This window comes from Trachypithecus francoisi, unplaced genomic scaffold (genome assembly GCF_009764315.1).
Source record: "Trachypithecus francoisi isolate TF-2019V2 unplaced genomic scaffold, Tfra_2.0 Lachesis_group6, whole genome shotgun sequence".
Classification (NCBI taxonomy): domain Eukaryota; kingdom Metazoa; phylum Chordata; class Mammalia; order Primates; family Cercopithecidae; genus Trachypithecus; species Trachypithecus francoisi.
Window position 1 is genome coordinate 71747212 of NW_022681471.1, and position 22546 is coordinate 71769757.

Below are 22546 nucleotides of genomic sequence, written 5' to 3' on the forward strand. Positions count from 1 at the left end.
GTGTCAGTCTCTTCCACTAGGCTGTGAGCTCCTCAAGGGCAGGGTATGTTTTGCTCCTCTGTGTATCCCCAGGACCTAGCACAGTGCCTGGCCCTAGTAGGTGCCCAGGAAATGTTTGATGGATGAAAAGTAACCTGATGCTGGGCCCCTCGACATCATAGCTAGGCACTGATGCCACAGCCCTGTAGCATGTTGCTGCCGATTACCTGATGTTGCTATCCTCCAAACCATGGGAAGCCTCCCCACCGTCTCCCTCATAGGACATCATGCTTTCTTCATTTTCCATGTCCATCCTTGTGTTCTCCTGAAGCATGCGGGGTTGTTTGGGTCTTATTCCACCAGATCCCACATCAGAGTCACTTCCACTTTCACTCAGCTGGATAGCTGTAAAAAGAGACAGATTCTGGTTCATCAAGAGTTAAGCTTGACAGATTTAACTTGATCTTTGGCTTGATCTTCCCAAACTAGTAACTCTCACACATCTACACAGGCATCTTGCCTATACTCCTCTCCTCAGATGCCTTTCTTATAACTGCCTAGGGTCAACAGTAGTAGCAAGGTTTGTAGTTTAGAATCTGAATCCAAATAACAATTTCCTTTTCCATCTCATGCCAACCTATCTGTGTTTTTTCTACCATCTACTCCCATACTTTTCCTTGGCCATTGCCATTAATCCACAAAACATTAGTCCCCAAACAGGATTTTTCTTAATTTTCCTTCCCTGTTGCCACATATAACACTTTATCATTCTGTTCTCATCTTTTTTCTTTTTCTTTGGAGACAGAGTCTCACTATGTTGCCTAGGCTGTAGTGCAGTGGTATGATCATGGCTCACTGCAGCCTTAAAGTCCTGCACTCAAGCGACCCTCCTGCCTCGGCCTCCTGAGTAACTGGGACTACAGGCACTCGCCACCACACCTAGCTAATTTTTATTTATGTACTTTTTGTAGAGACAGGGTATCGCTATGTTGCCTAGGCTGGTCTCAAACTCCTGGTCTCAAGTATTCCTCCTACCTTGGCTTCCCAAAGTGCTGGGATTACAGGTATGAGCCACTGTGCCCAGCCTTTAACAAGTATCCAAATCAAAGCTCTTAGACACTGTCTTTTCCACTGTCATATTTTGTACCTCCTGCTAATGAATATGATCATCCTATGCGTGAGTGCTCAGTACTCTCAGGTCTATTAATAGGAATTCAATAAAAGAGGCAGCTTCCAATAAAAGCATATGTGGCCAAGAGCGCCTATCCAGTCCAGTCCTGAGGGTGCTATAGTGAGTTATAAACGAATAGAAGCAATGGTCGAGGCCCACCAGAGAATGGATTGTCTCCTTCTTCATCACTCCCAGCATCTTCCTCATCATCTTCTCCTTCAGACATAAGCAAATCCTCATACAGGACACTGGCTTGAGGCTGTTGTACAGTTCCTTCCTCTTCATCTGCAAGATCACCATCTCCATCTTCACCTTCCTGAATGAGACCAGTTGGGGGTCAAAGTCCTATCAACTGACCACGTAAGAGACCAGAAGCCACCACCAGACACAACCCACCCTCCCCACTCCGCCCATCCCTCCACTTGCTGCCTCACAAGAAGTTAAGTATTTTTGGTGGATAGATTGTTTAGTTGGTCCCAAGGATTAAATTCGGATTGGGGCTCACTAAGGAGACCCCCTGATATCACCTTAGGATTTGGCCTGCCCTGTACTGATGGGGCTCCTATCATATAAGGGTATAACGTAACCATAAGCTTTCTGTAAGCATACTCACTGGGGCTGGAGTCTTAGGTTTCCCATCCTCCTCCTCATCATCATACCCTTCAATATCTACATCAGAGTCTTCCTCGCCCAGCCTACCTCGGCCCTGGCGCATCTGAGTAAGGAACACAAATAGCACATCATTGAGGGACGTGCCTGTAGGAGGAGTTAACCAAGGGCTCTCACCCAGGATGGATGCTCCTCCCTGATATCCCAGCCAACCCCACTGCTAGTGGGGGCTGTTTAGACCGCTCAAGGCATGCGCATTTTCCCCCATTCTTTGGAAATCATAGCCAGAGTAAAAAACCCAAAGAACAGGAAAGGCCCTTAGTCTACTCTTACTGTATCATTACAAAGAGACTCTTTCTTTCTAACCCAAACTTTTCCTATAGCTTGTGTTGAACTCTTTGGGATAGAAAAACCCTGGGTTTTTACACTTTCCAGTGGAACCCTGACTGAGAATAGCTGTAGAATTTCTGGCTTCAAACTGTATCTTCTGATACCTCTAGAAAAGGTCAATTTTTAAAATTTAATTTTATAAATAATTTTAATTTAAATTACAATACACATAAAGTAGGCCAATTATTTTGAACTGTCTGAGTGCAGTTGGCCATTCTAGTCACCTGTCAGGCTACTCTGATGCTTCATACCCTTTTTTCATACTTGTGCCTTCCCTGAAGTTCTGCTGTGCCTGACTCTGCCCATGGGGACAGACAGAAGATAACTCTGGTCACACGACCTGACGCCATCCCAACTTGAAATCCCATTTGTAAGCTTTCATTCCCAGGGCCAAAGGGCCCAGTCATTCTTGACATATGTCACATATCACCATCACCATTCCCCTAGCCCCACCTGCAGGCATAATACCAATCTTATAAAGAGAAAAACAACATCCTACCTGTGTTACTTGCTTTTCTGGAGTGGCAGTGGGAATATCCAAGACAGACATATTGCTCTCATCTTGAAATACAGAGGCATCTCGAGACATACTGAGGGATGTGTTGGTATCATACAAATCAGGAGGCTGTGGCACAAAACATACAACTTAGCTTCTATCTAGGAAAGGGAAAATTAAATACAGATAACTCCCCTTTAAAGCATTTACTGGAGAAAAAGATCATGCAGAGCAATTCAGTTAAAGAGAAACAGTCTGACACAGCTTTACAGACAAGTTTTTGGGACTCTTACAAATGTTGCCTATTCTAGTAGACAGGTGCCTGATGCATGTAACCAGAAGCCTGAAGCAGAAATGCACCAAAGCTATGGGACAGTTTATGCCCTAACAGCCTTTCTGGTCAATAACCTAGTTTTTTCTAAGCCTTGTCTTTTGGTTTTCAGCCCCAAGGCTTAATATCAGTGCTATTTTGATTGCTTGATCTGGAGACATCTAAGAGGAAATGGGATAAAGGAATTTCAATTCCAACAAGAGCATAGAATGCTTTGATAGTTTATGAGCCCATCAGAGGATGCCACGAAGCAAAATGGCATGGTGAAAAATCATAGGCTTTGGAGTAAAATGTCCTGGGTTTGAGTCCTGGCTCCAACACTTGCTAGTGAGTAACAAATTACTTAACATCTCTAAGCCTTGATTAACCCAACTATAAAACATGGATGATAATGTCTACCTCACAGGGTTGTTGTGAGAATTAAGAGATGTGTAAGTTCCTTATCTAATACTCAATAAATTATAGATCCCTTCCCTGTTTTCTTCCCTGGAAAGAACAGGGATTTAGCAAATGGACTATTCAGTGACAGGAGGGCAAGAACGACTAGATAAAGTGCTCACAATATAAAGTGAAAAGAGTAAGACACAAAACCGTATTGATCAATTTCATTTTAAAAGTGTGTATATAGGCCGGGCGCGGTGGCTCAAGCCTGTAATCCCAGCACTCTGGGAGGCCGAGGCGGGCGGATCACGAGGTCAGGAGATCGAGACCATCCTGGCTAACACGGTGAAACCCCGTCTCTACTAAAACATACAAAAAACTAGCCGGGCGAGGTGGCGGGCGCCTGTAGTCCCAGCTACTTGGGAGGCTGAGGCAGGAGAATGGCGTGAACCCAGGAGACGGAGCTTGCAGTGAGCCAGGATCCAGCCACTACACTCCAGCCTGGGCGAGAGTGAGACTCCGTCTCAAAAAAAAAAAAAAAAAAAAATGTGTATATAAACACAAATACATACACCACAGATATGAAAAATAAAAATATTCACACTGGTTGATGTTGCTTCTGAGTGGTGGAAGTGATTACAGGTAACTTATTTCTTGTTTTAATTTTCCAATTTTTTCTAACGAACATGTTATTTTTATCAACAGAAAACCCATATATGTGTTACATTGTGTTTTTTAAAAAAAGAAAAGACTGATTCTGAAGAGGGTTTCGGTGAAATAGAGGCAAAACAAAATTCAAAGCATTACAGAGCAGGTAAATCAGTGTGAAACAGAAGAAGGGAAAAATAAGGGGATGAAATTTCTGCAAAACCCTACAGCACAGTGTAGAAAACTGCAAAGTCAAGTTTAGATAAAGTGTTAAGCTGAACAGATGATGCAATGCAAGTTAGATGGAAATAGTTGAGTGAAAATACATCATTGGGCCGGGTGCATGGCTCACGCCTGTAATCCCAGCACTTTGGGAGGCTGAGGCAGGCCTGAGGTCGGGAGTTCAAGACCAGCCTGACCAACATGAAGAAACCCTGTCTCTACTAAAAATACAAAATTAGCCAGGTATGGTGGCCCATGCCTGTAAAACCAGTTAATCGGGAGGCTGAGGCAGGAGAATTGCTTGAACCCGGGAAGTAGAGGTTGCAGTGAGCCGAGATTGCGCCATTGCACTCCAGCCTGGGCGACAAGAACGAAACTCTGTCTCAAAAAAAAAAAAAAAAAAAAAAAAAGAAAATACATTATTGACCAACACCATTTAGAAGTTGAAAGGTATGATTACTATCATGCTTCTTACAACCAAAATTGTATTAAGGCAGGTTACACTTTTGCAAACACACTCTAGTAACATTTGAGTTTGAGAGTAGTAATGTGTAAGGACAGTCACACAGTCACTCATGTACACACACCTTCCTCAGGTTAAGAGATAATGAGTTGGTTACTATCTTAAACTGAGTGAAGGGAATGATGAAAAGGTGAACTGGAATAATGAAGCAGTACTATCTAATCCTACTCTTCATAGGAAACCCTCTAACTGCACTAAACAACAGCTAATGCTCAAGAGAGAGAATAGTTGACAGGTTTTCCTTAGCCATTTGAAGTAGCCTGGGAGACGTAGCGAAGAAAGGAAGGTGACTTTGGGGTCCAAGGCTTTGACTCACCAAAGGACTAGGCTTAGGCTGTCCTAGAAATGAGCAAGCCATGTGCCATTCAATGGCTAGACTCTCCTGGGGAATGATGGCTAACACCCAGGCTTTAACTCACCAGAAAGTATCTTGTGGAAGCTGTGGGCCTATTAGCAAATAGCGCCTTCCTGGGACATCACTCACCCAAGAACCCTTGACCCAATCTGCCCACACACTCCAAGAGCCTTTCCTTGTTCTGGACCTTGAAGGAGTATCTGAGGGTTCTTTTATACCTGGCCCCTCAGTAACCTAGGTTGTGAGATGAAAGAGAGAGTAAAAGATAGATAGGGATAGTGCATGAACGAGATAGAGAGACAGCAACAATCCAACAGAGGTCACATAAGTTGCATTATCAGTTCAGAGGGAAACCTGGATAGAATGAAAAAAAAATTTTCCTGTGGAAATTGGCAGAATTCTGCATTAAAATACTTGATTAAATTTGAAAGGGTCTCAGAGAACAGATAAAGATGTATCAGGCAAATTAATTCATTTAATGTTTACAACAATCTTGAAAAGATTTCAGAGAAAAGGAAACTAAGTGAGAGAGGTTAACTTTCCAAGATTACAAAGCTAGACAACAGGAGAACTAAGACTCAAACCCAGGCCTGTTTTATGTCAAATCTTATGTACTTTCCGCCCTACCATAGTGCCTCCAATACAGAAACCAAGCACCAGTGATGTTCTGTTAAGTCCTATTCTTCAAATATGCCAACCCTCTAAGAGTACAGTAGAGAGGAAATACACTCTTAGTGTATTTCCTTGTATTTCAAGGATTCAGTTAGACCAGGAAAACTAAAAATTTCTTATTTATCCTTCTCTCTAATTCTTTTGACACAAACATTTAAGAACATTAGTAGTACTACCTTTCTTCATTTACTAGGAGTCAATCCAGGAAAATGAGTGACTTCTGAGCTACACTGAGATACCTCTGAGGGAATGAGTAATCAAGTGTCTGTAAGGCACAGGAACAATATGGCCCATGTCTGTAACTGAGAAGTCTACACTCCAGGGATGTTCTAGAGTCCCAAAATTCATGGACAAGAAAATTCCCGAGACCCAGAGGATGGCTGGTCAGGAATTTGGTATTCCCAAACACTGCCTAAATAACTAAGGCCCCACCCCACTCATTCATCCCACAGCTGCCTCGTCTGGATTCAAGGCCACCAAGACCCATGGCCCTCACTCACCTTAGCCTTTGAGAAGACAAGAAAGCACACGAAAGGCATATGAAGAGGAAGGACAGAGAAGAATGGTATCTCAGTAAACGGATTTGTTAACATGCTCCCAATTTCCCAAACCAATAAGAAAACTATACAAGGAAGTACTTAGTCCTCAGACTCACCTGAGGTGTGTAGGGCCCTGGGGTCATTGGGTCCAGGCTTTCTAATTCTGCTTCCTCCAAAGCTGCTTCTTTAGCTGTACAGATATCCTTCTCAAGTTGAGTCAATGCTCATCATACTGAGAAATAAAGGAAATAAATTCATTCAACATGTATTTTAATTACTGGGGATACAAAAGTATACAAAAGACAAAAATATCTATCTTCATGAAGCTTATGTTCTAGTGGCAGGACACAGATAATAATAAAAATAATCAAGCAGGGAAGGAAATAGGGGATGTGGAGTTGGGGGGCAGGGAATACTACATTTTAAAATAGGATAATCAGGGAAGGCTACTCATTTAAGGGAACAGGATTTAAAAAAGCTAGATCCCAAGGGGACCTCTTTTATTTTTTGAGAAAGAGTCTTGCTGTTGCCCAGGCTGGAATGCAGAGATATGATCATGACTCACTGCAGCCTTGACCTCCCGGGCTCAAATGATTCTCCTACCTCAGATGAGTAGCTGGGACCACATGCGTTTACCACCACACCCCACTAATTTTTAAATATTTTTTGTAGAGATGGGGTCTCCCTATGTTGCCCAGGCTTGGGACCTCCATCTTTACCACCTACCTCAGTCAATGTCTGGTAACAGACATTCACAATCTCCTGGGCAGTCTTAGTATACTGACTCTCAGGTCCTATAAATAAATAAGAAAGTGCCATTATCTTTGCAGACTTGTTCCAGAATTTACATTCTGTCATCAGCAGTGTGTCCCATTATCCTAGACCTAGAAAAATCATTCCTCAGCTTTAACTTGGACTCTTGTTCTACTTTCAGAGGCAGAAAATTTCAAACATATGCAAAACAACACTAACATAATGAACTCCCATGTACTCACTAGCCAGCTTCAATGATTAACACATAGCCAATCTTGTTTCATTTACTTCAATTTTCAGACTCTTCTCAAATTGTTTCGAAGCAAATTCCAGCATCGTAACAATTTTCCTCTAAAAATTTTTCAGTATGTGTTGCAAGGTTTCACCATGTTGGCCAGGCTGCTCTTGAACTCCTGGCCTTAAGTGATCCATTCCCCTCAGCCTCCCAAAGTGCTGGGATTACAGGCATGAGCCACTATGCCCAGTCTAAGGCTGCTTTTAATAAACAATTATTGGTATAATGGTGGATACATGTCATTATACATTTTTCAAAACCCATACAATGTATACCACCACCAAGAATGAACCATGGACTTGCGGGTGATAATGATATGTCAATGTAGGTTCATCAACTAACACAATTAATATAACACTCTGGTGCAGGATGTTGTTTTTGTTCTGAGACAGAGTTTCACTCCGTCACAGTGATATGATCACGGCTCACTGCAGCCTTGAACTCCTGGGTGCAAGCTTGCACCACCACGCCCATTTTTCTTTGTTTGTTTGTAGAGATGGGGGCGTCTCACTATGTTGCACAGGCTGGTCTTGAACTCCTGGCCTCCCAAAGTGCTGGGATTACAGGCGTGAACCACAACACCCAGCGTGGTGCAAGATGTTGATAACTGGGGAGGCTGTATGTGAGGGCAGGGAGTATATGGGAACTCTCTGTAACTTCTGCTCAATTTTGCCATGAACTAAAGTTGCTCTAAAAACAAACCAACTATATCACATCTAAAATAATTAACAGTAATTCTTTAATATTATCAAATAGCCAGCCAAGATTCAAATTTCCCAAATTACTTAATAAACACTCTTTTACATTTATTTCTTTGAATTATAACCCAAAAAAGGTCCATACATTACATCTGGCTGATGTCTCTCCTTAAGACACTTTTACCTATAAGATGATTCTTAACTATATGGGTCCCCATATGGCCTTAGTTACAAGTTGCAAACTGGTGGCTTATAGCTTTGTTTGACTCACATAAAAACTTAGTTCAGTTTGTAAAAATGGATTGAGCTATACACCCAAAATACATAAAAAACACTTTTCTGTATCTAAGTTATATTTCAATAAAAGGCTTTTAGAAAAAAACTTAGTTGATAACATTTAACAGTTGGGAGATTTCACATAAAAACCTAAATTGTCTGGCTTCTTTTAGAAAATTTAAAGATGTGGCCAAGACAGGGTCAGCACTCCTGCAAGGCACCAATGGGCTGGGGCTGAGTAGCAGCTGTTCGTTTTAGATAAAGCATGTGTTCTCCAGGTTATCATAGTCCCTCCCAGGTCTGCTTATCTTATGCCTAGACCCTGAAGGCATTTGAGTTTTCAATCCCTGCCTTAAATGCTTAAAATGGTTCTTTTAATATATTGATCATTCACTAATTTATTCATAAGAAATTTTCTTAATACTTCTTCTGTGCCAGGCATTGGAGATGATAGAAATGAGTGAGATATAGGTCATATCCTCACGAAATTTAGAGTCTAGTACAGTGAGATAGACTGTAAACAAATAGGGCAACACAATGCAATGGAAAAACAGTGGCACAAACAAGGAAGTGGCTGATTCTTCGAGGTAAGAGGGGAAGAGGAATTAAGAAAGCCTTCATAAGAGGTGATCCCTAAATTAAACCTACTGTTTTATCAGGATATAAAGGATAAAAAATATACCACAGGCCAGGCATGGTGGCTCAAGCCTGTAATCTCAGCACTTTGGGAGGCCAAGGTGGGGAGATTACTTGAGGCCAGGAGTTTGAGACCAGCCTGGCCAGCATGGCAAAACCCTGTCTCTACTAATAATACAAAAATTAGCTGGGCGTGGTGGTACATGCCTGTAATCCCAGCTACTCGGGTGACTGAGGCATGAGAATCACTTGAACCCAGGAGGCAGAGGTTGCAGTGAAGCAAGATCATGCCACTGCACTCCAGCCTGGGCGACAGAGTGAGACGGCCTCAAAAAAAAAAAAAAAAAAAAAAAAAAAAAAATATATATATATATATATGTACACACACACACACACACACACCCCACATGGACTTCAAATTATACCACAAAGCTATAGGAACCAAAACGGCATGGTACTGACATAAAACAGACACACAGACCAATGGCACAGAATAGAAAACACAGATGGAAATCCAAACACAGCCAAATAATTTTCAACAAAGGCAACAAGAACACACATTTGGGGAAAGGGCAGTCTCTTTAATAAATGGTGCTGGGGCCGAGCGCAGTGGCTCACGCCTGTAATCCCAGCACTTTGGGAGGCCGAGGCGGGCGGATCACAAGGTCAGGAGATCGAGACCACAGTGAAACCCTGTCTCTACTAAAAATACAAAAAATTAGCCAGGCGCAGTGGCGGGCGCCTGTAGTCCCAGCTACTCGGGAGGCTGAGGCAGGAGAATGGCGTGAACCCGGGAGGCGGAGCTTGCAATGAGCCGAGATCGCGCCACCGCACTCCAGCCTGGGCAACAGAGGGAGACTCCATCTCAAAAAAAAAAAAAAAAAATGGGCCGGACGCGGTGGCTCAAGCCTGTAATCCCAGCACTTTGGGAGGCCGAGACGGGCGGATCATGAGGTCAGGAGATCGAGACCATCCTGGCTAACACGGTGAAACCCCGTCTCTACTAAAAATACAAAAAACTAGCCGGGCGAGGTGGCGGGCGCCTGTAGTCCCAGCTGCTCCGGAGGCTGAGGCAGGAGAATGGCGTAAACCCGGGAGGTGGAGCTTGCAGTGAGCTGAGATCCGGCCACTGCACTCCAGCCCGGGCAACAGAGCGAGACTCCGTCTCAAAAATAAATAAATAAAAATAAATAAATAATAAATAAATGGTGCTGGGAAAACTGGTTATCCACATGTAGAAGAATAAAACTAGATCTCCATCTTTCACCATATATAGAAATCAACTCAAAATGGATTAAAGACAAATGTTAAGACCTAAACTACAAATTACTAGAAGAAATATTGGAGAAATGCTACAGGATACTAATCTGGGGCAAAATTTTTTAAGTAACAACAAAAGCCAAACAGACAAATGGGATCATATGAAGCTAAAAAGCTTCTGCACAGCAATGGAAACAATTAACAAAGTAAAGAGACAACCTACAGAATAGGAGAGGCCGGGCGCGGTGGCTCAAGCCTGTAATCCCAGCACTTTGGGAGGCCGAGACGGCGGATCACGAGGTCAGGAGATCGAGACCATCCTGGCTAACACGGTGAAACCCCGTCTCTACTAAAAATACAAAAAACTAGCCGGGCGAGGTGGCGGGCGCCTGTAGTCCCAGCTGCTCCGGAGGCTGAGGCAGGAGAATGGCGTAAACCCGGGAGGTGGAGCTTGCAGTGAGCTGAGATCCGGCCACTGCACTCCAGCCCGGGCAACAGAGCGAGACTCCGTCTCAAAAATAAATAAATAAAAATAAATAAATAAATAAATAAATGGTGCTGGGAAAACTGGTTATCCACATGTAGAAGAATAAAACTAGATCTCCATCTTTCACCATATATAGAAATCAACTCAAAATGGATTAAAGACAAATGTTAAGACCTAAACTACAAATTACTAGAAGAAATATTGGAGAAATGCTACAGGATACTAATCTGGGGCAAAATTTTTTAAGTAACAACAAAAGCCAAACAGACAAATGGGATCATATGAAGCTAAAAAGCTTCTGCACAGCAATGGAAACAATTAACAAAGTAAAGAGACAACCTACAGAATAGGAGAGGCCGGGCGCGGTGGCTCAAGCCTGTAATCCCAGCACTTTGGGAGGCCGAGACGGGCGGATCACGAGGTCAGGAGATCGAGACCATCCTGGCTAACACGGTGAAACCCCGTCTCTACTAAAATATACAAAAAATTAGCGGGCGAGATGGCGGGCGCCTGTAGTCCCAGCTACTCGGAGGCTGAGGCGAGAGAATGGCGTAAACCCGGGAGGCGGAGCTTGCAGTGAGCTGAGATCCGGCCACGGCACTCCAGCCTGGGCGACAGAGCGAGACTCCGTCTCAAAAAAAAAAAAAAAAAAAAAAAGAATAGGAGAAAACATTCGCAAACTATCCATCAACAAGAGATCAATTAACCAGAATATAAAAGGCACTCAAAAAATCCAACAGCAAAAAACCAATCTGATTAAGAAATAGGCAAGGCCGGGCGTGGTGGCTCAAGCCTGTAATCCCAGCACTTTGGGAGGCCGAGAAGGGCGGATCACGAGGTCAGGAGATCGAGACCATGCTGGCTAACACAGTGAAACCCCATCTCTACTAAAAAATACGAAAAAAAAAAAAACTAGCCTGGCAAGGTGGCGGGCGCCTGTAGTCCTAGCTACTCGGAGGCTGAGGCAGGAGAATGGTGTAAACCCGGGAGGCGGAGCTTGCAGTGAGCTGAGATCTGGCCACTGCACCCCAGCCTGGGTGACAGAGTAAGACTCTGTCTCAAAAAAAACAAAAACAAAAACAAACAAAAAAAGAAATAGGCAAAAGACCTGGATATTTATCCAGAGACATACAAGGTAAGCAGGTATATAAAAAGGTGCTCAACATCAATAATCATTGGGGAAATGCAAATCAAAACCACTGTGAGATTTTTTTTTTTTTTTTTTTTGTGACAGGGTCTCACTCTGTCACCCAGGCTGGAGTACAATGGTGCAGTCACGGCTCACTGCAACCTAGCTGGGACTACAGGCAGGTGCCACCACACCTGGCTAACTTTTGCATTTTTTGTGGAGATGGGTTTCGCCATGTTGCCCAGGCAGGTCTTGAACTCCTGGGCTCAAGCAATCTGCTCACCTCAGCCCCTCAAAGTGCTAGAATTACAGGTGTGAGCCACCACTCCTGGATAGAATGGCTTTAATCAAAAAGACAGAGAATAACAGATGCTGATGAAAATGTGGAGAAAGGGGAACGCTCGCACACTGTTGGTATACTAGTACACAGCCATTATGGAAAACAGTATGGAGGTTACTCGAAATACGAAAAATCGGATTATCACAGGATGATCCAGCAATACCACTGCTAGGTATATATCCAAAAGAAGGGAAATCAGCATAATGAAAAAATATCTGCACCCGCATGTTTACTGCAGCACTATTCACAAGAGCCAAATATGGAATCAACCTAGGTGTCCATCAACAAATACATGGATAAAGAACATGTGCTGGCCAGGCACGGTGGCTCACGCCTATAATCCCAGCACTATGGGAAGCCGAGGCAGGCGGGATCACCTGAGGCCAGGAGTTCGAGACCAGCTTGGCTAACACGGTGAAACCCTATCTCTACTAAAAATACAAAAAAAATTAGCCAGGCGTGGAGGCGAGCGCCTGTAATCCCAGCTACCCGGGAGGCTGAGGCAGAAGAATCGCTTGAACCCGGGAGGCAGAGGTTGCAGTGAGTTGAGACTGTGCCACTGCATTCCAGCCTGGATGACAAGAGCAAGATTCCATTTCAAAAAAAAAAAAAGTGTTATATATACATGATGGAATATTATTCAGCCATAAGAGAGAATGAAATCCAACCAGTATGGTTGGAAACAGAGATCATCATGTTAAGCAAAATAAGCCACGCACAGTGAAACAAATATTACATGTTCTCATTCATATGTGAGAGCTAAAAACGTGGATGTCATGGAAGTAGAGAGTAGAATGGTGGTTACCAGAAGCTGGGAAGGGAAGAGATGTGGGAGATGAGATAGGAGGAATAAATTCTAGTATTCAATAGTACAGTAAGGAAATCATAGTTAACAATAATTTATATTTCAAAATAGCTAGAAGAATTGTAATGTTTCTAATACAAAAAAAAAGATAAATGTTTGAGGTGTTGGATATCCCAATTACCCTGATTTAATCACTATACATCGTATACATGTATCAAAATATCACATGTATTCCATAATATGTACAACTATCATCTGTCAATAAAAAACACAAAAAATAGATACCACATGTGTATGTGAAGCTTTGAAGCTTTCAGGTCATATCTACTATGACTATTATAAGCTATTACATGAATAAAAAAGTCTTGGCCAGGCGCTGTGGCTCACAACTGTAATCTCAGCACTCTGGGAGGCCGAGGTGGGAAGATCACTTGAGGTCAGGAGTTCGAGACCAGCCTGGGCAACTTGATGAAACTCCATCTCTACTAAAAATATAAAACTTAGCTGGGCATGGTGGCACATGCCTGTAGTCCCAGCTACTCGGGAGGATGAAGCATGAGAATCTCTTGAACCCGGGAGGTGGAGGCTGCAGTGAGCCAAGATTGCACTACTGTACTCCAGCCTGGGCAACAGAGCAAGACTCTGCCTCAAAAAAAAAAAAAAAAAAAAGTATCTTCCAGGTAAAACCTCTTACAAGTATAGGTCATTTATTCTTTAAAACATGAAAAATAAAGTTGTATTCTCACAGAAACTGCCTGTGCCAAACACAAACAAGGAAGAAAAGTCAATTGTCAAGATATTTAGAGCCGGGTGTGGTGGCTCATGCCTGTAATCCCAGCACTTTGGGAGGCTGGGCAGGATGATCACTTGAGCTCAGGAGTTCAAGACCAGCCTGGGCAATATGGCGAAACCCCGTCTATACAAATAACACAAAAATTAGCTGGGCATTGTGGTGTGCACCTGTAGTCCCAGCTACTCAGGAGGCTGAGGTGAGAGGATCAGTTGAGCTCAGGAGGTTGAGGCTGTAGTGAGCCATGATCGTGCCACTGCACTCCAGCCTGAGTGACAGAGTGAGACTCTGTCTCAAAAAAAACAAAAAAAGAAAACAGAAATGTTGCTGGAGAAAATAGAAAGGCTGCATACAGGTTACAGGCCTCCTTCACCAAGCCTGTACAACGGTAGTTCCTTACAGTATAGGCTTTTCTACCTATAGGGACCTGCCTCATGGCTAAAACCCCAGCCTATAAATTAGGAATTCAACCTTTATTCTACTTTAGTTTCGAAACTTAAACATGAACCAACCTCTCAATCTCAATTCCCTCACTTTATAATACAAGGAAAAATAGTTTTATACATTTGTGAAGTTTCCCTCTTACTTTAATCCATTTTGAAAATGGGACCTCTTCCCTACCCATTTTCTTTGCAACACATCACTCTAAGAAATATCCACTAATGGTTGGGCGCAGTGGCTCATGCCTGTAATCCCAGCACTTTGGGAGGCCGAGGTGGGCAGATCACCTGAGATCAGGAGTTTGAGCCTAGCCTGACCAACATGGAGAAACCCCATCTCTACTAAAAATACAAAATTAACCAGGCATGGTGGCGCATGCCTGTAATCCCAGCTACTTGGGAGGCTGAGGCAGGAGAATCACTTGAACCCAGGAGGCGGAGGTTGTGGTGAGCTGAGATCGCACCATTGCACTCCAGCCTGGGCAACAAGAGCTCTCAAAACAAAACAAAAAAATAAATAAAAATAAAAATACAAAATTAGCCGGGCGTGGTGGTACATGTCTGCAGTCCCAGCTACTCCGGAGGCTGAGGCAAGAGAATCACTTGAACCCGGGAGGCGGAGGTTGCAGTGAGCCGAGATCGCACCATTGTACTCCAGCCTGGGCAACAAGGGCGAAACTCCGTCTCAAAAAAAAAAAAAAAAAGAAAAGAAAAGAAAAGAAATATGCACTAATACCTCCAGAATATTTTAAAAAACCCACACTTACTTGCAGAGCTGATACACTTATGTGTTTGTGTCAGTTTCAGACAGTCCATGTTCTCAATAGTTACAAGAGCTTCAGCTATTAGACTCTATTACACCATTATATGCAAAGGAGCATTTAAGTCTTTCTAATGAAACATGGTGGTGGAACTGGTAAACCACTGTTAACATAGTGGATAAAAACATCCACTGTGATATTTTCTTATCCCTACCTATACCAGGAGTTCTTATGAGAGAGCGAGCTACGAATCCTTAGAACTATAAACAAAATTCTGTATGTAATACACATCTTTGAGAGCAGAACAGCCTTAGTTTTTCATTGGATTTTCAAAGGGATCCATAACCATCTCCATAAATCTAAAAATACCGTTCTACATTTTGGAACAATCAGGAACTTACTAAAAGTAGGATGATAAGCTATAGCTTTTGTAGCTTAGGAAGAAATGAGGAATCCAAGTAAAGAGACAAAGACAACAGAGCCTCTACAGGAATAGTAAAGGTGCTAAAGCTACTGTGGGGGGGCTGGGAAGAAGGTTAAACAGAACTGAACTCCAATTCCTAGTCCCTACAGGGTTACTACACAGAAAACTAGAATTAAGTTATAAAGAATTTCTAGAATGACAGCAAAATGAATGAAAGATGATCTGTGACTTGTCACTGTACTCAACAGAATAAGCTACCCACTCATGAAAAGGAATGTTTTTTCTGAGTATATTTTGTTTTTTCTCTCTTTCGTTAAATCATGGCTGAAGCAACTCTACATGTCACGTTGGAGAAACGTTATTTATTTATACTTTGCCTCATACCAAATAAGGAGTGGTAGAGTCTACAGAATCACATACAATTCAAATTCTAATGTCCTTAAATAGAGACAATGCCAATGACAACTTTGGAAAGCTGATACTCCACCAAGAAAATTCCTTTTCTGGTTTCTAAGTTAATTTCCTTCTGTATGGTGATGTGAGAAGAAACCCAAGTCACAAGCTTCATGGTTCTAGTAAGAGGGGGAAAGCAAGCATTATTGCTATTTTTTTTTTTTTTTTCTTGACACAGTGTCTCACTCTGTCACCCAGGCTGGAGTACAGTGGCATGATCTCTGCTTGTTGCAACCTCCGTCTCCCGGGTTCAAGTATTTCTCCTGCCTCAGCCTCCCCAAGTAGCTGGGATTACAGGTGTGCACCACCACGTCCATCGAATTTTTGTATTTTTTAACAGAGACAGAGTTTCACCATGTTGGCCAGGCTGGTCTCGAACTCCTGACCTCCAGTCATTTACCCGCCTCGGCCTCCCAAAGTGCTGGGATTACAGGCGTGAGCCACCATGCTCTGTCTATTGCTGCTAACTTTCTGAAAAGATTCAGAGAAAAACACCAGTCAAGTTAGTAAGCATCCCTGGGCCCCAAGGAGAAGAGGGGATTTGTGATCATTCCTAGGCTCACGTTTCCCTTGAGAACTCTTCCACAAATACTAAAAATAATCCCTCCCTAAGAAAATGAGTACTCTGTCAAAACAGCATAAATTATCATCTTGACAGTTGGATGGTGTGAGGATATGCATTTGTTCCAATGTGAACCATTAAAATTAAAAAATAAAAGTTCAGAAGAAGTACAAAGTTTTTTAAAAAAAAATCCGTGCCAGATATAAAAAAGAATCTGCATACTAAATTCCTAAAAAATTAGAATTACTAAATGCAACTATGCATAGTCCAAATCCCAAAGAGATGAGCTCTGACTCTGCAATTCTTAGATTTTTACCTTCAAACTAGATCCAAAACAAGTGAAAATTAAAGAGAAGTGAACCTAATCTTTCACAATATAGCTAGGCTCCTTACCTTATGTAGAATGAGGATCAAATGTAAATTAGGATGTTTAGTTTCCAAGATAAAGAGGTTCAGTCTCTCAATAATCTCACTCAGAATCTAGACTAGAAATTCAAGAAGGTAGAAACCATCCAGAAGGAACTGGGGTAATAAATCTCACTGGCCAAGGGTCTATTTGATGAAAAGCCCAAAGACCCTGAAAATGTGTTTTTCCCCAAAAATGAAACACCATTCCATTTAGCAACTTCAAAATATATAGATAAACAGATAGCTTTGGCTAAAAACATATCCTCGTATCTCTACAACTAGAAAAATAAACACCTCAAAACACTTTTCCTATAGAGTAAAATTTATAATACTTCACACCAAATCTAATACTGGCTACTAATGGGATGGTAGGAAGGCAAGAACAAGATTTTTCCTTTTCACTTTATACAATTCTATGCTGTTTCATTTATTCAATGAACATGTATGTAATTTTTATAAAATTTTAAATTATATACTTTAATTTTACAAGAATAATTTTTAAAGTATTGATTATTCCCAGCGTTGAAGAGGTTGTAGGGAAACAGGTATTTTCCTTCACTGTTATTTTGACTATAAAGATACAGCCTTTTGGAACACAATTTCAAAATATCAAGATTTCCTACAGAAATTTTATACAAGCACACATCAATAAAATACAAAAATAGTGAACAACTAGGCCGGGCACAGTGGCTCACACCTGTAATCCCAGCACTTTGGGAGGCTGAGGCAGGTGGATCACCTGAGGTCAGGAGTTCAGGACCAGCCTGGGCAACATGGGAAAACCCCATCTCTACTAAAAATACAAACATTAGCCAGACATGGTGGTGCACACCTGTAATCCCAGTTACTCGGGAGGCTGAGGCACAAGAATTGCTTCAATCTGGGAGGCAGAGGTCATAGTGAGCCGAGATCACGCCACTGCACTCCAACCTGGGTGACAGAGACTCAGTCTCAAAAAAAAAAAAAGTGAACAACAGTCTGCAAGCCAGCATTATGGAGATACTTTAAATGTCTATCAATATAAAATAAATTATGATACATCCATCCATGCTAAGAAATAAGTTTAAAAGAATGTAGAAATCTATATGTACTAACATGAAAACAGAATCAGTAAAGATGTCAATTCTCCTCAAATTGATCTATGGGTTTTAACACAATTCTTACCCAAATCCCAGTAAGATGCTTTTGTAGATATAGACAAGCCCCTTCTAAATTTAGTGAAATGGCAAAAGAACTAGAATATAAAACAGTTTTGAAAAAGAGAGGAATCACTCTACCTGATAATAAGACTTCTAGAAATAAACCAACACACTCAATTGATTTTTGATAAAGGTGTACATACAGGGCAACTCAATGGAGGAAGGACAGTTTTTTCAATAAATGATGAAAAATTGGACATCCATAGGCAAAAAAAAGTACTTCAACCTAAATTTCAAACTGTACACAAAAAGTAATTAAAAATGGATCACGGACTTAAGTGTAAAAGGCTACAACTGTAAAATTTTAGGAAAAAACATAAGAGAAAACCTTTGTGATCTGAGCTGGGCAAAGACTTTTTTTTTTTTGAGACGAATCTCACTCTGTCGTCCAGGCTGGAGTGCAGTGGTGTGATCTCAACTAACTGCAACCTCCACCTCCCAGGTTCAACCAGTTCTCGTGCCTCAGCCTCCTGAGTAGCTAGGATTATAGGTGTGCACCACCACATACCACACGCAGCTAATTATTATTATTATTTTTCTTTGTATTTTTAGTAGAGATGGGTTACATCATGTTGACCAGGCTAATCTCAAACTCCTGACCTCAAGCAACCCACCGTCTCGGCCTCCCAATGTGCTTGGATTATAGGTGTGAGCCACTGCGCCTGGCCGACTTCTTAAGAGATACAAACACTGGGCTGGGCGCGGTGGCTCAAGCCTGTAATCCCAGCACATTGGGAGGCCGAGGCAGGAGGATCACGAGGTCAGGAGATCGAGCTATCCTGGCTACGATGAAACCCCATCTCTACTAAAAATACAAAAAAAAATTAGCCGGGCATGGTGGCGGACAACTGTAGTCCCAGCTACTCAGAAGGCTGAGGCAGGAGAATGGCATGAACCCAGGAGGCGGAGCTGGCAGTGAGCTGAAATGGCACCACTACACTCCAGCCTGGGTGACAGAGCAGAGACTCCTTGTCTCAAAAAAAAAAAAAAAAAAAAAAGAGAGAGAGAGAGAGAGAGAGATAAAAACACTGGCCACGCCTGCGGACTCACACCTGTAATCCCAGCACTTCACCTTGACCTCCTGGGTCAGCCCTGACCATAGCCTTGACCTCCTGGACTCAAGCAATCCTTCCATCTCAGCCTCCCGAGTAGCTGGGACTATGGGCATGTACCACCAAACATAAATTTTTAAAATTTTTGTAGAGATGGGGTCTCACTATATTGTGTAGGCTGTTCTGGAACTCCTGGGTTCAGGTAGTCTTCCTACCTTGGCCTCCCAAAGCACTGGGATTACAGGTGTGAGTCACTGTGCCTAGCCTGAAAGATACTATTAAGGGACTGAAAAAGTAAGGCATAGACTGGGGAGAAAATCTCTGCAAATGGTATATGTAATAAATGTCTCATACCTAGAATATATAAAGAACCCTCAAAACTCATTAAGAAAACAGGCCGAGTGAGGTGACTCACGACCCTAGTCCTAACACCTTGGGAGGCTGAGGAAGGCCGATCACTTGAGGTCAGGAGTTCCAGACCAGTCTGGCCAACATGGCAAAACCCCGTCTCTACTAAAACTACAAAAATTAGCCAGGCATGGTAGCAGGTGCCTGTAATCTCGGTTACTCGGGAGGCTGAGGCAGGAAAATCACTCAAACCTGGGAGGCGAAGGTTGCAGTGAGCCGAGATTGCGCCACTGTACTCCAGCCTGGGTGACAGTGTGAGACTCCGTCTCAAAAAGAAAACACAGGCCAGGCACAGTGGGTCATGCCTGTAATCCCAACGCTTTGGGAGGCTGAGGCAGGCAGATCACTTGAGGTCAGGCATTCAAAACCAGCCTGGCCAACACAGTGAAATTCCGTCTCTACTAAAAATACAAAAAAATGAGCCGGGCATTGGGGCGGACGCCTGTAATCCCAGACTCTCAGGAGGCCAAGGCAGGAAAATCGCTTGAATCTGGGAGGCAGACACTGCAGTGAGCCAAGATTGCGCCACTGCACTCCAGCCTGGGTGACAGTGTGAGACTCTGTCTCAAAAAAAGAAAAAAAAAAAAAAGAAAACAACACAATTAAAACTGGGCCAAAGTCAGGGCAATCAGGCAAGAGAAAGAAATAAAGGGTATTCAATTAGGAAAAGAGAAAGTCAAATTGTCCCTGTTTGCAGATGACATGATTGTATACTTAGAAAACCCCATCGTCTCAGCCCAAAATCTCCTTAAGCTGATAAGCAACTTCAGCAAAGTCTCAGGATACAAAATCAATGTGCAAAAATCACAAGCATTCTTATACACCAATAACAGACCAACAGAGAGCCAAATCATGAGTGAACTCCCATTCACAACTGCCACAAAGAGAATAAAACACCTAGGAATCCAACTTACAAGGGATGTGAAGGACCTCTTCAAGGAGAACTACAAACCACTGCTCAACGAAATAAAAGAGGACACAAACAAAAGGAAGAACATTCCATGCTCATGGATAGGAAGAATCAATATCATGAAAATGGCCATACTGCCCAAGGTAATTTACAGATTCAATGCCATCCCCATCAAGCTACTAATGACTTTCTTCACGGAACTGGAAAAAACTACTTTAAAGTTCATATGGAACCAAAAAAGTGCCCACATTGCCAAGACAATCCTAAGCAAAAAGAACAAAGCTGGAGGCATCACGCTACCTGACTTCAAACTATACTACAAGGCTACAGTAATCAAAACAGCATGGTACTGGTACCAAAACAGAGATATAGACCGATGGAATAGAACAGAGGCCTCAGAAATAACTCCACACATCTACAACCATCTGATCTTTGACAAACCTGACAAAAACAAGAAATGGGGAAAGGATTCCCTATTTAATAAATGGTGCTGGGAAAACTGGCTAGCCATATGTAGAAAGCTGAAACTGGATCCCTTCTTTACACCTTGTACAAAAATTAATTCAAGATGGATTAAAGACTTAAATGTTAGACCTAAAACCATAAAAACCCTAGAAGAAAACCTAGGCAATACAATTCAGGACATAAGCATGGGCAAGGACTGCATGACTAAAACACCAAAAGCAATGGCAACAAAAGCCAAAATTGACAAATGGGATCTAATTAAACTAAAGAGCTTCTGCACAGCAAAAGAAACTACCATCAGAGTGAACAGGCAACCTACAGAATGGGAGAAAATTTTAACAATCTACCCATCTGACAAAGGGCTAATATCCAGAATGTACAAAGAACTTAAATTTACAAGAAAAAAATCAAATAATCCCATCAAAAAGTGGGCAAAGGATATAAACAGATACTCCTCAAAAGAAGACATTTATGCAGCCAACAGACACATGAAAAAAATACTCATCATCACTGGCCATCAGAGAAATGCAAATCAAAACCACAATGAGATACCATCTCACACCAGTCAGAATGGCGATCATTAAAAAGTCAGGAAACAACAGATGCTGGAGAGGATGCGGAGAAATAGGAACACTTTTACACTGTTGGTGGGACTGTAAGCCAGTTCAACTGCTATGGAAGACAGTGTGGCGATTCCTCAAAGATCTAGAACTAGAAATACCATCTAACCCAGCCATCCCATTACTGGGTATATACTCAAAGGATTATAGATCATGCTACTATAAAGACACATGCACACATATGTTTATTGCGGCACTATTCACAATAGCATACTTGGAACCAACTCAAATGTCCATCAATGATAGACTTGATTAAGAAAATGTGGCACATATACACCATGGAATCCTATGCAGACATAAAAAAGGATGAGTTCATGTCCCTTGCAGGGACATGGATGAAGCTGGAAACCATCATTCTTAGCAAACTATCACAAGGACAGAAAACCAAACACCACATGTTCTCACTCATAGGTGGGAATTAATCAATAAGAACACTTGGACACAGAGTGGAGAACATCACATACCAGGGCCTGTCATGGGGTGGGGGGTTGGGGGAGGGATAGCATTAGGAGAAATACCTAATGTAAATGACGAGTTAATGGGTGCAGCAAACCAAAATGGCACATGTATACATATGTAACAAACCTGCACTTTGTGCACATGTACCCTAGGAAAAAAAAACACAGAATTATAGCTAGATAGAAATAAGTTCTAGTGTTCTATAGCACCATAGAATGACTATAGTTAATAATAAAACAATATATAGTTTCAAATAGCTAGAAGGATATTGTACATTCTCAACACAAAGAAATGATAAACATTTGAGATGATGGATGTGCTAATCACCCTGCTCTGATAACTATAAATTATATGTATGGAAATATGTGCCCTCAAGAATATGCACAATCGCTGTCAATTTAAAAAATTTTAAGGCCGGGTGCGGTGGCTCAAGCCTGTAATCCCAGCACTTTGGGAGGCCGAGACGGGCGGATCACGAGGTCAGGAGATCGAGACCATCCTGGCTAACACGGTGAAACCCCGTCTCTACTAAAAAATACAATAAACTAGCCAGGCGAAGTGGTGGGCGCCTGTACTCCCAGCTACTCGGGAGGCTGAAGC

General features: G+C 42.3%; 1 protein-coding gene across 1 annotated transcript in view; it reads right to left on the reverse strand.

Annotated features, from left to right (window-relative positions):
• TAF1 (TATA-box binding protein associated factor 1) overlaps positions 1 to 22546 on the reverse strand; it is a 117127-nt gene that overhangs the window by 5540 nt on the left and 89041 nt on the right. Inside the window, 6 exon segments of the mRNA XM_033200891.1 lie at positions 207 to 384; positions 1310 to 1466; positions 2649 to 2774; positions 6433 to 6536; positions 6539 to 6548; positions 7043 to 7110. Of these exon segments, the coding sequence (XP_033056782.1) occupies positions 207 to 384; positions 1310 to 1466; positions 2649 to 2774; positions 6433 to 6536; positions 6539 to 6548; positions 7043 to 7110 (643 nt within the window).